At 50.1% G+C, this 17,618-nt stretch overlaps 1 protein-coding gene across 6 annotated transcripts in view; it reads left to right on the forward strand.

The window, feature by feature from the left end:
* Window positions 1-17,618, forward strand: part of ANKRD27 (ankyrin repeat domain 27) — a 68,372-nt gene that overhangs the window by 29,444 nt on the left and 21,310 nt on the right. For all 6 annotated transcript variants that reach the window (XM_064381518.1, XM_064381517.1, XM_064381519.1 and 3 more), the window contains 8 exons: window positions 232-353; window positions 1,668-1,746; window positions 2,344-2,476; window positions 10,406-10,498; window positions 13,140-13,267; window positions 13,823-13,905; window positions 15,096-15,211; window positions 15,951-16,043. In XM_064381518.1, coding sequence (XP_064237588.1) covers window positions 232-353; window positions 1,668-1,746; window positions 2,344-2,476; window positions 10,406-10,498; window positions 13,140-13,267; window positions 13,823-13,905; window positions 15,096-15,211; window positions 15,951-16,043 — 847 coding nt within the window. The remainder of the gene's footprint in view (window positions 1-231; window positions 354-1,667; window positions 1,747-2,343; window positions 2,477-10,405; window positions 10,499-13,139; window positions 13,268-13,822; window positions 13,906-15,095; window positions 15,212-15,950; window positions 16,044-17,618) is intronic.

Here is a 17,618-nt window from a genome sequence, read left to right on the forward strand (position 1 = left end):
ATTTTTTTTTTTAACTTTCTGGTACAGCTGTATCACCTGGCAGCCTGAATGGGATTGAAGGCTGTTCTGTTTTGCCGCTGACTTGAGTCAGATGACGTCTCAGAATCTATTTTTGTTTTTCATTCCTTCTGGTTTGTCGCGAGAAGTGTAGACCCTGAGATGTGTTCCTACATCCAGGCGGAAAGTTTCTCTTACTTCTCCCAAGTTGTCACTTTCCAAATTATCTTACAGCTTCAACATACCTCGTGCCAAGAGAGAGCTGGCTCAGCTGAACAAATGCACCTCCCCACAGCAGAAGCTGGTCTGCTTGCGAAAGGTGGTGCAGCTCATTACACAGTCTCCAAGCCAGAGAGGTTCGTGCTTGGGGAAGGGGGCTTGGCCAAGGCCGGGGTAGATGCTACTTCCAGATGAAAAAGCAAAGGAGTGATCTTATCTTAAGGGATTTTATGGGGCTCGGCACGGGTGCTCACCTCTGTAACTCCAGTGCTTTGGGAGGCCAAAGTGGGAGGATCACTTGAGGCCAGGAGTTGGAGGCTGCAGTGAGCTATGATCACACCACTGAACTCCAGTCTGGGTGACTGAGTGAGACCCCTTCTCAAAAAAAAAAAGAAAAGATTAAAACAAGTTAAGAAAAAGTCAATAAGGAAGAGACATAGCTATGTGTGTAGATAAGGGATGATCCTGAGTGTATCGAGTGAAATAAACAGGAATGCCTATGGTAGACATCCAGCCAGCAGCATCAAACAAAGAAGGGGACAGCTGTGTAGCCATGATGTGATGGCAGGCTCATAGCTGTCCTGGACAGGTGTGCAGAAAGCAACAGCAGGAGCCTCTGGGAAAGGAGACAGGTTGGCAGTGATGGGAGGGACGTCCACAGTTTGCTCTTTTGTATTGTTTTAATTTTTAGATGTGAATTAATTACTTAAAATTTCACAATGGAAAAAAAAGTGAAACTCCACGTGGGCAGTGGACTCCATGTGTATAAAACGGAAGTGACCTTAGGAAGACCTTAGTGACTTGAGGAAGAAAGAGGCTTTTGGTCATGGCTCCTGGCACATCTTCAATTTGTGTCACTGCTGCCACCTCCGTGGGCTCTTTCATTGTCCAAGGGGGTGGCAAGGCATGATCTGCTGGGAGTTACCATCTTTTTTTTTCTTAAGAGACAGGGTGTTACTCTGTCACCCAGGCTGGATACAATTGTAGGTCACTACAGCCTTGAACTCCTGGGCTCAAGTGATCCTCTTGCCTCAGCCTCCCAAGTACCTGGGACTACAGGCATGCACCACCATACCTGGCTACTTTTCATATTTTTTGTAGGGGGGGTGTTTACTATATTGCCCAGGCTGGTCTCAGACTCCTGGCCTCAAGCAATCCTCCTGTCTCAGCCTCCCAAAACACTGGGATTACAGGCCCATGTCGCTGTATGTGGCCTGAGTTATTCATATCTTGTTTTGCACGTGTTCTGAAAATGCTGGGCATTCTTTTCCCCACTGAACCTAACATGTGATCAGGACGCTGTAAAGCAGCTTGTGCGACGGGGTTTCCTCTTGGATGTATGATTTCCCTGATAACTTGGTTTTGTGAATTGCGCAGTGGTAGGGAGTTGGTACACCTGTCGATCCATTTGAATCTCACTCTGGCATTGAACATGTGTTTCCCATTTGCAGTGAACCTGGAAACCATGTGTGCTGATGACCTGCTCTCAGTCCTGTTATACTTGCTTGTGAAAACGGAGATCCCTAATTGGTAACATTTTCTGTTAAAATATTCTTTTAATAAAACGGCAGTGCTGGACTGTAGTAGTTCTAGTATGACTCTAGGAAAAATCCACCTTCGATTGGACACCTGTTATGAGCCAGATGTGGGGACTCCCCTCGCTTTATCCATCCACTTAACAGTTGGGGAAACCAAGGCCCAGAGAGCTTACATTTCTTGTTCTGGAATGAGTGTCTAGGCAGTGATGGGGCAGAAAAAACCCGTCATCTGTCCTCTGGAACCCACAGCTCAGTTTACAATAATCATCTTGCTAATGACTACTTCCAGGAACTAGCTAGTGTTCCCATCACACGTGCTCTGCAGAGACCCAGGGGTCTCTGTTCCCATCACGCGTGCTCTGCAGAGACCCAGGGGTCTCTGTTCCTCTCTGTTCCCATCACACGTGCTCTGCAGAGACCCAGGGGTCTCTGTTCCCATCACACGTGCTCTGCAAAGACCCAGGGGACTGTGGTTATAGTTCCCTGAGTGAACCGACTGACTTGATCAGTCACTCAAGCCAATAATTCTGTTTTTGCAGAAGTGTGACTTTGGTAGACAACAACATAATTTTTTTCTTCCCTTCATTAGGATGGCAAATTTGAGTTACATCAAAAACTTCAGGTTTAGCAGCTCGGCAAAGGATGAATTGGGATACTGCCTGACCTCATTCGAAGCTGCCATTGAATATATTCGACAAGGAAGCCTCTCTGCTAAACCCCCTGTAAGATCTCACCCCTGCTGTGGCCTTCCTGTGTCGATATCGCGGTTCCCTTGATAGGGTGCTGGGGTTTGTCTGTGGGCAGAGGGATTCTTAAATTGCCTCCCAGGAATGGGGCTTCAGCTGTTAGAGGTCTGCGAGTCTTGAAAACCACTCAGCCCCCAATTGGTGGTAAAAGCTGGTGCGTTATCATTGGGATTTACGTTGTTAATATCCTTCATTAGTCCCAGTCCTCTCCAAAGGCATGTGGGTGCAAAGGGAAGCCAGAAGTAGGGAATTTGGATTTCTTGACCTTGATAGGCAAGAAGTGATGTCACAGGATCCCTGGGCTGTCACTTTTCCAACCGGAAAGCTCTGTGGCTGGTGGCTCCTTTGCCTGGGTTTTGTTCGGGCCTGTTGGGCTCATTCCACCCTCTTGACCTGGCAGGTTGCGCTTGGCTTGTGCTACCAGCCTGGATCCCACGCCTGCCAAGGGCGAGCCAGGTGTGGAGTGGCGAGGGGTGTGTGAGCAAGTGCGGGGTCTGGCCACTGCACACAACCAGGTGTGCTGGCTGAGGTGGGGTGGGCAGCTCCAAGGTGCTCGTACAGGGTCCTGCTCCATGCAAGGTTGCAGCTGCGCCTGGGAGTGCAGGGCTTCCACCCTGCCGACTCAGTAGGGGATGGGGCTCCCGCTGTTCCTGGCTCCTGTAGGCCCCACAGGGTGTGCAGCTGTGGCTGCACCTCCTCGCTGCAGCTTATGTCTTTGCAGCAGCCGCTCCCAATGGGTCGCCGCTACCATCAGTGAGACTGTGCAGTTTGAGGACTCACTGGCCTTGCCTTTGTTTCTTTGGTTGTTGGTGAGCATTGGCTGGGGGATGATGACATTTCCACCTGGATCTTGAGAATCTTGAACCACAATTGGCCTGCCGGCCTAATTCACTACATACCAACGAGTAAAATGTGATCGTACAGAAATCACAAAGTTGAAATCAGTAAAATGAAGATCTCCATATTACAAGGTGAGAGTGCCGAGGATTGAACATTCCTCTTTGTCAGACCTTGATGTAGAATCTCCCAAGATAACGATGAGCTAAAGCACCTGGGAGACAGCATCAGCCTGTCCAGGCGCCCTCAGGTGTGGGCAATTCCACTGCATTCATTTGTTATCAACACATTCATGCATTTTTAGTCTTTTTCCTACTCATGTATATTTTATAGAATTGAAATTATATTGTGTACTGGGCTGGGCGCCGTGGTTCAAGCCTGTAATCCCAGCGCTTTGGGAGGCCACAGTGGGTGAATCACTTGAGGTCAGGAGTTCAAGACCAGCCTGGCCAACATGGTGAAACCCTGTGTCTATTAAAACTAGAATTAGCTGGGCATGATGGCAGGTGCCTGTAATCCCAGCTACTCAGGAGGCTGAGGCGAATTGCTTTAATTCGGGAGACAGAGGTTACAGTGAGCCGAGATCATGTCTTTGCACTCTAGCCTGAGTGACACAGCGAGACTGTCTCAAAAAAAGAAAAAAGAAAAAAAAATATATATGTATATATAGTACTGTTTTTTCCCCAGAGGAATAGCTTTATTTTTCCTTCTTAGAAGGCCAGTTTTACTTACAAATAATATTTACAGTATATAGAATGGCAGTGAAGACAACATTTGCCTTTCTTCTGTGCATACATAATTGTATCTTTTTTTTTTGAGGCATGTGAGCCAGTGTTTTATTCGTTCATTTCTTGCACGTGAAGCGCTCCTCGGTGACATCCTTGGCCCGAGATTCTTTGCCATAGTCCGTAACTGCTATACCACTGCCGTTGGCCCGTTCAGAGGGTCTCCCCTGTTGGTTGGTTTTACAGAGCCCTTACTCATTCCCCTTGTTTCTCATTGTCATCAACCTTAATTAGTTTGATCTGGTGTTCAGCACCCAGCGTGGCACACGCAGGCTCATTACAGTTGGCTGCAAGCACACCAGGATGGGCTCAGCGCTTGTCTGAGGCTTTGGCAGCTTTGCGAATTCCACGCCCTAGGCCACTGTGGAGTAAAGCGGCTTCAGCACCCCTTGTAAAGCAGTGTTAATGTCCATTACACCGCCAGCAGCAATGTCTTCCTTAGCCATGGCGGCGGGTCACAGGTACAGCAGTGCAAGGCCTTCCTCGGCCATGGCGGTGGGTCACAGTTACAGCAGTGCAAGGTTTTCCCAGGTCACAGCGGTGGGTCACAGGTGCAGCAGTGCAAGGCCTTCCCCCGCCATGGTGGTGGGTCACGGGTGCAGCCGTGCAAGGCCTTCCCCCGCCATGGTGGTGGGTCACGGGTGCAGCAGTGCAAGGCCTTCCCCCGCCATGGCGGTGGGTCACGGGTGCAGCAGTGCAAGGCCTTCCCCCGCCATGGCGGTGGGTCACGGGTGCAGCAGTGCAAGGCCTTCCCCCGCCATGGCGGTGGGTCACAGGTGCAGCAGTGCAAGGCCTTCCCTGGCCACGGCGGTGGGTCACGGGTGCAGCAATGCAAGGTTTTCCCTGGCCATGGTGGTGGGTCACGGGTGCAGCAGTTCAAGGCTTTCCTCAGCCACAGTGGTGGGTCACAGGTGCAGCTGAATCTTGAACACACCTGAGCCTCTGCTGCCGCATGACGTGGCAGTGGTAAGGAATGAACACAGTTACCTTTTTAACCAAAATTTTAGATCGTGATCATTCAGCACTTGTTGACAGTATCAGTATTCAGGTACTTGATGAAGAATTAATCTCTGCTCTTCTCTGAAGTCTGATTTGTCCCCCACTCAGCTGCCAGTGAAATTGGGGGTCCTCCATTGCATCTCATATGTGGCTGGCTGTGGCTCTTTCGAAAAGTTATTTTCTTCTGCCTTGTTTCCATATTTAGGGGGAAATCAGCAACATTCTAGGATATGTATGTGGGCCCCGTGCAGTGGCTCTTGCCTGTCATCCCAGTACTCTGGGAGGCTGAGGCGGGTGGATCACCCGAGGCCAGGAGTTGGAGACCAGTGTGGGCAACATAGTAAGAATCCATCTCCACAAAAATAAAAAGAATGTATGTGTGTGCTCTTGTGTCTCTGCCTATTCGTGTGCAGCATCAGAATTTCTGTTCGTTTCCGTGGCTGGGGAGTAAGAGTTGTGAGTCTGACTTGTTTCCCATGAGGCTGTGGGAGCTGTGCTGCTCTCACCGTGTCTGCCCTGCCCTCCGCTTCTTTCGCTTTGATTGCTCTGAGAGTTCACTTCCTTGCCGGCTTTCCCACCCTGCAGAGGAACCGATCTGCTGCTCCTTGCTGGGCCCAGGGTGTCTCTGGTCACCTGGAGGGAGGTGTCCACCTCTCGAAGGTGCTCCCATCCCCTTACTGCTCCCGTGGTGTGGCTCTCTTCTGCTTTCTTACTTTCCGTGGCACTGAGGCAGGAAGGTCATCATGTGGAGGCCTTTGCCAGGCTGTAAGGAGGTGGCTGACCTAACAGTATCCGTCGGCTTCTCACGTCTCTCACACCTTCTTTTATTTCAGGAAATATTGCAGGCAGATTGGGAGTAGTATTTGAGAGGTTGCCTCTCTCGTGCTGGTGTTGGTTTGAGGCCAGTCCTTTTTTTTGTTTTCGAGAATGAGTCTTGCTCTGTCACCCAGGCTGGAGTGCAGTGGTGAGATCTCGGCTGACTGCAATCTCCATCTCCCAGGTTCAAGCGATTCTCCTGCCTCAGCCTCCCAAATAGCTTGGACTACAGGCACACACCACTACGCTCTACTAATTTTTTTGTTTTGTTTTTGTTTTGGGGATGGAGTTTTGCTCTTGTTTTCCAGGCTAGAGTGCAGTGGTGTGATCTTGGCCCATTGCAACCTCCGCCTACCAGGTTCAAGTGATTCTCCTGCCTCAGCCTCCCAAGTAGCTGTGGTTACAGGCATATACCACCATACCTGGCTAATTTTGTATTTTTATCAGAGATGGGGTTCTCCATGTTGCTCAGACTGGTCTCTAAGTCCTGACCTCAGGTGATCCGCCCACCTCGGCCTCCCAAAGTGTTGGGATTACAGGCGTGAGCCACCATGCCTGGCCCTAATTTTTTTATTTTTGTAGATATGGGATTTTGCCATGTTGGCCAGGCTGGTCTCAAACCCCTGACCTCAAGTGATCCACCTGCCTCAGTTTCCCCAAGTGCTGGGATTACAGGCGCCAGCCACTGCACCTGGCCTGAATCCAATCCCTCTGTGGGCTCAAACAGATGTCTTGGGCACATCTGTTTGTCTCTGCATCTGGGGTGTAAGGATGCCCTTACACCCCAGGGATAGGGATAGTGTTGTGTTTGGATGGTCAAGGGAGGGTCACAGCCCAAGGCACCCCTCTTGTTGTCGGGGTGTCGGACCCTGGTCCTGCCCTCCCAGTTGGAGTGTGGTTGATTCTGGTGAAACCTTGAGACAGGTGTGCATCATCTTTATGGCTGGCTGCGAAGCCCGCCCTGTAGATATTGAGAGATGCTGGTGTTTACAGTGGCCTGTAATTGACGGAGCCGGTGTCATGGCTTTCTTGTCACTTGTGACACGAGCGTTGTGATTCTGTCTGTATTATGGCCTCTGTCTTAGCCACTCACTGGTTTAAGTAATGACGCTCCGTTTAGGAATGTGGAGAGTCATTGCTATGTATTGATGGTGTTTCTTAGAGAAATAGCCCAAGTGTATCTCCTCACAGCAGAAGAGGTTTCGGAAAAGTATTAAGGACTAAATGAGTACATCAAGTTAGATTTTACTATTGATTTTATATAATGTAGTTTCACGGAAATTTTCTCTGCAAGATACAATTATACCTGAGATGACCGTAAACATTTTTTTTTCTTAGAGACAGGATCTTGCTCTGTCACCCAGGGTGGAGTGCAGTGTTATGATCCTAGCTCACCACAGCCTCCAACTCCTGCACTCAAAGTGATCCTCCCATCTCAGCCTCCTGGGTAGCTGGGACTACAGGTGCATGCCACCACACCCAGCTAATTTTTTAATTCTTAAATTTTTTATAGAGATGAGGTCTCGCTATTTTGCCCAGGCTGGGCTTGAACTCCTGGGCTCAAGTGATTCTCCCACCTCAGCTTCCCGAAGTGCTGGGATTACAGGCCTCAGCCACCACACCCAGTCAACATTCTTTAAACGTGTATATAAATGAAGACTTCAGCTTTCTGAAAATAAATTACTGCGCTGACTGTAGTGTTACCTTTGTGAATGGAAAAAAAGAGAGATCTTTGAAAAAATCTGGGTTGGGCCTGGTCACTCACATCTGCAATCCCAGCACTTTGGGAGGCTGAGGCATGAGGATCACCTGAGGCAAGGAGTTGAAGACCAGCCTAGGCAATGTAGCGAGACCCCATCTCTACAAAAAATTAGTCATGCATGGTGGCGCACGCCTTTAGCCCCAGCTACTTCAGAAGCTAAAGTGGAAGGATCACTTGAGCCCTGTAGTTCAAGGCTACAGTGAGCTGTAATTGCAAAACTGCAGTCCATGCAGCTTTGCATGCTTCTGGTCTTCCTTATGTTACTGGGTTTCTCATAAATAGAGTTAACCCCTTTCTCTAGTAAATTTTTGTTGATGCTCCCTCTCTTCTTATAGCTCATTCTTCCATGAAGATTCAGTCTTGGGAGACCTACCTCTCTTCATCACTGCCGTCTAAATCGTTACCCAGAGTTGAGGAAAGAGTGCTGGATTTACCTGGATAACAATGTGTGATGTTTCTCTGACCCTAAGCTGCTCAGCCGTGAATTGCGATGTAAAGCGGATTGTGAGAGCTTTATATAGCACACAGCAGCTGGGGGCAAAAGCGCCTCTAACTCTCGGGTGCTGGTGTTCCTTTGCTAAGTTAACCCTCCTGGGGGACTACCTAGAGGTGATGTTAGCTCTATCTTTAGGTGGACCTCCAAGTCAAAACTTAGAGGGCTGTGAAGAGACAGCTTTATTTCACAAATTTGTCAAGGTTTGGGGGACTTCTGGCAGCCACCGGCTGGAAAAAATTCCCATTACTTCCCACCAACACCCTTTTTCAGGCAGTGAATTTGTCATTAGACAATTTGGTTGCAGTTGCTCAAGGGTGCATTGAACTGTCTTGCTAGAAATGATTTCATAAAGTAATATGAAAAGTGTCTAGAGTTTTGCCTTTTTTTTTTTTGAGATGGAATCTTACTCTGTCAACCAGGCTGGAGTGCAGTGGCAGGATCTCGGCTCATTGCAACATCCATCTCCCAGGTTCACGTGATTTTCCTGCCTCAGCCTCCTGAATAGTTGGGACTACAGGCGCCTGCCACCATGCCCAGCTAATTTTTGTATTTTTAGTAGAGAGGGGTTTCACCATGTCAGCCAGGCTGGTATCAAACTCCTGATCTCAAGTGGTCCACACACTCCGGCCTCCCAGAGTGCTAGGATTACAGGCGTGAACCACTGAGCTTGGTCCTTGCCTTTTTTTTTTGAGACAGGGTGTTGCTCTGTCACCCAGGCTGTAGTACAGTGGCATTATCATGGTTCACTGCAGCCTCCAACTGGGCTCAGGTGATCCTCCCACCTCAGCCTCCCATGTAGCTGGGACTACAGGCACGCATGACCACACTAGGCTAATTTTTTATTTTTTTGCAGAGGTGGGGTCTTGCTATGTTGCCCAGCTGGTGTCAAACTCCTGGGCTCAAGTGATCCTCCCGCCCTAGCCTCCCAAAGTGCTTGGATTATAGGAGTGAGCCACTGTACCCAGCCCGAGATTTTTGCATCTAGGCGGACATTACCAGCAATATGAAGATCTAAACTTATTAATTGGTGTGGATCCTGAAACACCCAAAGAGAGGCAGGAGTAGTTAATCTCTGTCTGTGTCATGAATTCTCCCACCATGTCTTCTGGATTTGGCCTCATGGCCATTTTATTTATTTATTTTTGCTCTGTCACCCAGGTTGGAGTGCTTTGGCATAATCTTGGCTCTCTGCAACCTCTGCCTCCTGGGTTCAAGCAATTCTCATGCCTCAGCCTCCAGAGTAGCTGGAACTCCAGGCATGCACCACCATGCCCAGCTAATTTTTGTGTTTTTGTAGAGATGGGGTTTTGACTTGTTGACCAGGTTGGTCTCAAATTCCCATCCTCAGGTGATCTGCCCGCCTCAGCCTCCCAAAGTGCTGGGGTTACAGGTACGAGCCACCACACCTGAACTATTTATTTATTTTTGGGACAGAGTCTCACTCTGTCACCCAGGCTAGAGTGCAGTGGCGTGATCTCAGCTCACTGCAACCTCTGCCTCCTGGGTTCAAGTGATTCTCCTGCCTGTCTCCCAAGTAGCTGGGACTATAGGCATGCACTACCATGCCTGGCTAATTTTTTTGTATTTTTAGTAGAGACAGGTTTCACCATGTTTGCCAGGCTCGTATTGAACGCCTGACCTCAGGTGATTCGTTTGCCTCAGACTCCCAAAGTGCTGGGATTATAGGTGTGAGCCACCGTGCCTGGCCATGTGGCCATATCATTTAATAAGCATGTCCAAAAAACAAGACCCCTCTCTCTTCCTGTTGGTTGACACTGGGAAATAGAGACTAGCTTGTGAAATGGCTTTCCTGCCCAAAGACCCCAGATAAGACAGCAGGGAGTTGGGCTATGCAGGCATTAGGTCAGAGACTTAAGGAGGGAGGGAGGCCAGGGCAATGCGAGTTTCCATCTGGAGGACGATGGTGTGTGTGTGCTGCATTCCACGCTGGAGACGGCACATTCCACACGTACATGCAGCCAGGGTGCCGCCGCCATCCCCGTCCCCTCCGGGGAGCAACTGTCAGAGTCTCCACTTTCCCGGAAGCCCTTCTCCCAGCCTGATGTTAACCTGTCCTTTGTCTCAGCGACAGGTCCTGTGTGAGATGCAAGAGGCGCGGCCGATGCTGCGCTGGAAGAGATAGCCAGGGCTGTTGTTGGGGCGCTGTGTTTTGAAGGATCTGCACCAACGTGTTTGGTTTTTTCCTGCAGGAGTCTGAGGGATTTGGTGACAGGCTGTTCCTTAAGCAGAGAATGAGCTTACTGTCTCAGATGACTTCGTCTCCCACCGACTGCCTGTTTAAGGTAAGACACCAAGATGTCTCTATGGGTAAAGGTAGGTGAGGAACACTGCATCTCTTGGCATCTCTGTAAAATCCATCAGGGTTGGCTGGGTGTGGTGGCTCATGCCTGTAGTCTCAGCACTTTGGGAGGCGGGCGGATCACCTGAGGTTAGGAGTTCAAGACCAGCCTGGCCAACATGGTGAAACCCCATCTCTACTAAAAATACAAAAATGAGCTGGATGTGGTGGCGCATGTCTCTAGTCTCACTCCTTGGGAGGCTGAAGCAGGAGAATCATTTGAACCCAGAAGGTGGAGGTTGCAGTGAGCCGAGATTGTGCCATTGCACTCCAGCCTGGGTGACAGACTCCATCTCAAAAAAAGAAAAAAAAAAATCCATCCAGGTGGTGGTCTGCATAAACCCTGAAGTTCCATTTTGTGCTCAAAGTGGGCGGTGGGAATGATGAGGTTTTTAATTTGGGATCAAGGCTGGGTGGGGTGGCTTACATTTGTAATCACAGCACTTTGGGAGGCCGAAGTGGGAGGATCACTTGAGGCCAAAAGCCCGAGACCAGCCTGGGTAACATAATGACTACCTGTCTCTATAAAAACAAATACAAAAATAAGCCAGGCGTAGTGGTGGGCACATGGAGTCCTAGCTGCTCAGGAGGCTGAGGTGGAAGGATCACTTGAGGCCAGGAGTTGGAGGCTGCAGTGAGCTGTGACTGTGCCATTGCACTCCAGCTGGGTGGCAGAGTGAGACCCAGCACGTTTCCCCGTCTCCCCCACGTGCTGTGCTTAGCTGTGCTGGGTGGCACAGTGTGGGCACCGGGCCCTTCGATTTCTCAGTTCCTTGAAATCCGACTTGTTCTTCCAGGCCAGCTCAGCGGTGCCTCTGCTGGCAGCCCTGGCAGAGCTGATGCCTCCCCTGGGCTGGAGGAGCCCCTGTCAGATGTTTGTGGGTGTGTGCACTGGGTTGGGAACGCTGTGCCTGACTTCCTGGTGGTCTGGTCACCTGGCACATGGGGGCAGCTCCCTGCTCAGACACTGCCAGGCCACTCAGGTGCCCACAGGGCAGGCAGTGAGGGCTGGGCGAGGGCAGAGCCCTCTGGGGACCTGGGGCCAGGCGACCTGGAGCCAGAGTGGGTCCCAGGAAGGAGCACGTCCAGGAAGGCAGGTTTGCGCGTTGATGGGGTCTCCTGCTTATTGCAGCTGTTCTCTTTCCTTTGCAAGCTGAAGCTTTATTAGAATGAAAGGATCCCTAGTCCATTGCAAGGATTAGAATAATAACAAATTAAAAAAAGAAATACAAGATGAAGCTGGGCATGGTGGTGTACACCTGTAGTCCCAGCTATATGGGAGGCTGAGGTGGGAGCATCACTGGAGCCTCGGAGGTCAAGGCTGCAGTGAGCTCTGATCATGCCACTGCATTCCAGCTGGGCAACATATTAAGACCTTACTTCTAAAAAAGAATGGACAATGAATTCTGTTATTTATGACCATGTAATAATTCACTGAAAAAGCAAAAAAGAATAGAAGAGGACAGGAGGCTGAGGCAGGAGAATTGCCTGAACCCAGGAGGCAGAGGTTGCGGTGAGCCGAGATCGCGCCATTGCACTCCAGCCTGGGTAACAAGAGTGAAACTCCGTCTCAAAAAAAAAAAAAAAAAAAAAAGAAGAGGAACAGGACTGAGGCTTTTTCTAGTGAGGGGGCAAAATCCACACTAACGTTCAGAGCTGTGTTGTCTGCCTGCCTTTTCCTATTGCTTTATGAGTTTTGTCACTTTTTTTTTTTTTTTCCCCTGAGACAGAGTCGCACTCTGTCGCCCAGGCTGGAGTGCAGTGGTGTCAATGGCATGATCTTGGCTCAGCTCACTGTAACCTCCACCTCCTGGGTTCAAGTGATTCTCCTGCCTCAGCCTCCCAAGTAGCTGGGGTTACAGGCATCCGTTACCACACCCAGCTAATTTTTGTATTTTTAGTAGAAACAGGGTTTCACCATGTTGGCCAGGCTAGTCTTGAGCTCCTGACCTCAAATAATCGGCCTACCTTTGCCTCTCAAAGTGTTGGGATTACAGGTGTGAGCCACCTCGCGAGGCATGTTGTTTTTTTGATTATGGAAGACTTTTATCATTTCCAGAAATAGAGTGTAGTAGAGTCAGCAGACCACCATTGCACAGTGGTTTCATCTCCCCCCGTCCCCTTTCCCCACCACCAAGATGATTATGAAGGACATGCGAGAGAACAAATTATTTCATCCACCAACACATAGATTAGCGTTTCTAAAAGGACTCTCGGCTAGGCACGGTGGCTCGCGCCTGTAATCTCAGCACTTTGGGAGGTTGAGGTGGGTGGATTACTTGTGGTCAGGAGTTCGAGACCAGTCTGGCCAACATGGTGAAAACCCGTCTCTACTAAAAATACAAAAATTAGCTGGGCGTGGTGGCGGGCACCTGTAGTCCCAGCTACTCGGGAGGCTGAGGCAGGAGGATCGCTTGAATCCAGGAGGCGGAGGTTGCAGTGAGCCGAGATTGCGCCACTGCACTCCAGCCTGGCGATAGAGCAAGACTCCGTCTCAAAAAAAAAAAAAAACGGACTCAAAAAATCCACCCCTAATAATCGCGTAACTCCTGCACGTGGATAGCATCTTGGATGTCCCTTTTCAGCATATTGCATCAGGTAACCAGAAAGAAGTGGAGAGACTTCTGAGCCAAGAAGACCACGATAAAGATGCCGTCCAAAAGATGTGTCACCCTCTGTGCTTCTGCGACGACTGTGAGAAACTCGTCTCTGGGTAAGAGGGTGCTGGTGGGGGCTCTGTGTGCCAGGAAGCAGGAGACAGGAGGCCCCCTGGAACTTCTCCACTGTGCTCCGTGCGACTGCAGTTAAGAGCTGTGCTCCCTGCCCCTCAGCTGCCTGTGCCGTAGAGCAGAGATGATAACATCTGCCCCTTTGGAGAATCACATGGGTTAGAGGTTGTCAAAACACTTGCCCACCAGCGGGCTGGCTGCCAGGGTAGGCTGGTTATAGGGCCTGCCCCAGCCTCAGAAAGGGGGTTTTAGGATGGGAGGAATGTCAGTTTTTCCAATAACATTTTCGGTTTCCTGTTATCTTTGTCAGGCTCTTTTGCTGGGTGTTGAGGCCTAAAGGGTTGGTGGCGGAGAGACTCCAGGGCCAGGTGCCTCTGTTTTCACGCTGGGGGAGCCCTGGGATAGTGCGGGAGACACACATCTTGGGTGGGATCCTGTGAGCCCCCTTCTGTCCATGGTACCTGCAAATGTACCTGGGCAGGAAGAGGCGCTGCGGCACCATTCCCATGTGTTGTTTCATGTGTCTTTCTGTATTTTAGGAGGTTGAACGATCCCTCAGTTGTCACTCCATTCTCCAGAGATGACAGGGGGCACACCCCTCTCCACGTGGCTGCTCTCTGTGGTATGTGGTCCTGGGCTGGCCCCTAAGGGCTGTCATAGCAAAGGGATGGTGCCCAGGGTGACCCAGCAGAGAGGCCTGGCTGATGGGCAGGGGGTTGGCAGTTGGGGCCACATCGTGCGTCCACCCTCCAAGGGCCGGAAGGAGAAGAGAAGCAAATGTTGCAGAGGTCTTGATGGCCAGCGTGCTGTCTCCTGTGCTGGGTGAGCTCCCCTGCGTGGTTCCCACGGCATGGAGACATTCCCTAATGCTGCCCCGGGCTGGGGGCGCAGAGAGGACAGGCTTGAATCTGAGCTATGAGAACGATCTCAGAATTGTCAGCTTGCAGTTCTTGTGGCCTTGCCTTTAAGAAGTTATTTTATTGCCTGGGCACGGAGGCTCACGCCTATAATCCCAGCACTTTGGGAGGCCGAGGCGGGCAGATCACCTGAGGTCGAGAGTTCAAGACCAACCTGACCAACGTGGAGAAATCTTGTCTCTACTAAAAATATAAAAATTGGCCAGGCATGGTGGTGCATGCCTGTAATCCCAGCTACTTGGGAGGCTGAGGCAGGAGAATTGCTTGAACCCAGGAGGTGGAGGTTGCAGTGAGCTGAGATTGCACCACTGCACTCCAGCCTGGGTGGCTGAGCAAGACTCTGTCTAAAATAAAATAAAATAAAAATAAAGAAAATAAAGTACACATTCAAGATAGAAAGCATAAAGTCCTCCAGAGTCCCTGGCCTTCCCTGTGTCCCAGAGATCACTGTGACTGATGAGTGTCTGGGGTTTCTGCATGCTGTGTGGATACATAAAGTATGTAGTGCTCTAGGGCTCATAATGTTCTGCTGTGTGCAGTTTTTCTCTTAGCACTATGCAAGAATGTAGTTCCTTGGCAGTATTTTTAATGGCTGCGTAATAATCCATCTTATGAACGATGAGTCATGGAATCTGTGGCTGTCTAAGGCTCTTTTCGATTATTTTCTATTGCTGAGAGGTGGACTTTGGCTGGGTTCCCTCCAAGGGCCACCCAGCGTGTCCAGAGTCTGCAGAGCCTTACTTGATATTAGCTGTAGTTCCTCTCTAGCAGAAAAAGTATGTATCGTGTGTTTCATGCCCAGGACTAGGAGGGTGCAATAGTGTATGGTATATAATTAAGGTGTGGAAGGCCTCTGCGCCTTCCTTCTCCATCGTGACATCCTTCTCCTCTGCAGGGCAGGCATCTCTCATCGACCTCCTGGTTTCCAAGGGTGCTGTGGTGAATGCCACAGACTACCACGGGGCCACTCCACTCCACCTGGCCTGTCAGAAGGGCTACCAGAGCGTGACGGTGAGCAGTGGTGCCTTTGCGGCGGGCTGTTGCTTTGCTCCCGTGGGCTTGGTTCTGCGTGGTGATGGTACAGTGGTGCTGGCTACACTGCGCCCCCGTCTCCTGGTGCTGTGCCTCCCTTGTCCCACACCAGCTCTGCTGTGGCAGTAGTGAGGGAATCCAGGGACTGGTCCCACCTTTCTGGCCCTCCTGGACAAGATTGTTAGGTTTCGAGTTGAAACTTCCTGGCCAGACGTGGTGGCTCACACCTGTAATCCCAGCGCTTTGGGAGGTCAAAGCAGGAAGATGAGTTGAGCCCAGGAGTTCGAGACCAGCCTGGGCAACCTAGGGAGACCCAGCCTCTACAAAGAACAAAAAGTTTAAATTATCTGGACATGGTGGTGCACACCTGTAGTCCCAGCAACTTGAGAGGCTGAGGCGGGAGGTTTGTTAGATCCTAGCAGGTCGAGGCTGTAGTGAGCAGTGATCGTGCCACTGCACGTCAGCCTGGGTGACAGAACAAGACCATCTCTCTAAAAAGAAAAACTTCCTGATCATCTGGGGGAAGAAAGGGTAGGGCTTTAGACTTTTTTCTTCAGTCGCTAAACTCTGTCAGGAAGGATGGGTGTTGGTATAATTTGAATAGTAGCATAAGTAAGATTGAAGATGGGAACAGACGACCTCCCCCTACTAAGACTGGGGGCCGGGCCTCCTGGGGAGGGGGCTGGGCCCTGCTCATCGCCTTCCTTTGTCTCTGCAGCTGCTGCTGCTGCACTACAAGGCCAGCGCGGAAGTGCAGGACAACAACGGGAACACACCACTCCACCTGGCCTGCACCTACGGCCACGAGGACGTGAGTGGCCCTGCTGTTCCTGGGGGGCTGCGCTCACTCTTTGCCACTCGTAGAGAAGTCGAGATGTCTCATTAGTCTAACGTATTTTGTGTCAATAATTATTGGAACATTGGGTGTGTGAATTTTTTTTAATTTAAAAGAATGTTAGGCCGGGCGTGGTGGCTCATGCCTGTAATCCCAGCACTTTGGGAGGCTGAGGCGGGCAGATCACTTGAGGTCAGGAGTTCAAAACCAGCTTGACCAACATGGTGAAACTCCGTCTCAACTACAGATACAAAAATTAGCTGGGTGTGGTGGTGGGTGCCTGTAATCGCAGCTACTTGGGAGGCTGAGGCACGAGAATCGCTTGAATCCGGGAGGCGGAGGTTGCAGTGAGGTGAGATTGCGCCATTGAACTCCATCCTGGATGATACAGCGAGACTCCATCTCAAAAAAAAAAAAAGAATGTTTAATATATCACAGATGCCTTATTGAAGTAACAGAAAATTAAAACTAGTTGCTCATTATCTTATCCTGAGGTAAAATCGTTCTCATTTATCCTTGCCACCATCTGGTTCTTACTTGTGCACATATTCAATTTTTACATTTTCTGTTTTTATTATTTATTTATGTTTGAGACAGGGCCTCACTATGTCCCAGGCTGGAGTGCAGTGACACGATCTTGGCTCACTGCAACCTCCGCCTCCCGGGTTCAAGTGATTCTCCCACCTCAGCCTCTGAGTAGTTGGAATTATAGGCATGTGCCACCAAGCCCAGCTAATTTTTATATTTTTAGTAAAGTCAGAGTTTCACCATGTTGGCCAGGCTGGTCTGGAACTCCTGGCCTCAAGTGATCTGCCCACCTCAGCTTCACAAAGTGCTGGGATTACAGGAGTGAGCCACTGTACCTGGTCTTTATTTTTTATTTTTTAAAATTAGAAAAAAAATTTTTTTTTTTGAGATAAGGTCTTGTTTTGTTGCCAGGCTGGAGTGCAGTGGCATGATTTTGGCTCACTGCATCCTCTGCCTCCTGGGTTCAAGCGATTCCCTGCCTCAGCCTCCCAAGTAGCTGGGATTACAGGCACCCACCACCACACCCAGCTAATTCTTGTATTTTTAGTAGAGATGGAGTTTTACTGCATTTACCAGGCTGATCTCAAACTCCTGATCTCAGGTGATCTGCCTGCCTCAGCCTCCCAAAGTGCTGGAATTATGGGCATGAGCCACCGTGCCCGGCCATCTAGCACATTCTTTAATAGCTGCAGTGATCTATCGTGTGTCATGTCATGGTCTCCAAGACCACCCCTGGGCTCAGTGATTTGCTGGAAGGACTCACAGAACTCAGCATACAGTTGCTTCACAGCTGTGGTTTGTCACAGCAGAAGGAACGCAGAACAACATCAGCAAAAGAACAGGCACGTGGTGGAGTCCAGAGGAGAGCAGGGGTGAGCTTCAAACAGTCTCTGCTGGCCAGGCACCGTGGCTCGCACCTATAATCCAGCACTTTGGGAGACCCAGGCGGGTGGATCGCCTGAGGTCAGGGGTTCAAGACCAGCCTGGCCAACATGGTGAAACCCTGTCTGTACCAAAAAAATA

Source organism: Aotus nancymaae, unplaced genomic scaffold (genome assembly GCF_030222135.1).
Source record: "Aotus nancymaae isolate 86718 unplaced genomic scaffold, 86718_ANA_hifiasm-v0.15.2.pri h1tg000028l, whole genome shotgun sequence".
Taxonomy (NCBI): Eukaryota; Metazoa; Chordata; class Mammalia; order Primates; family Aotidae; genus Aotus; species Aotus nancymaae.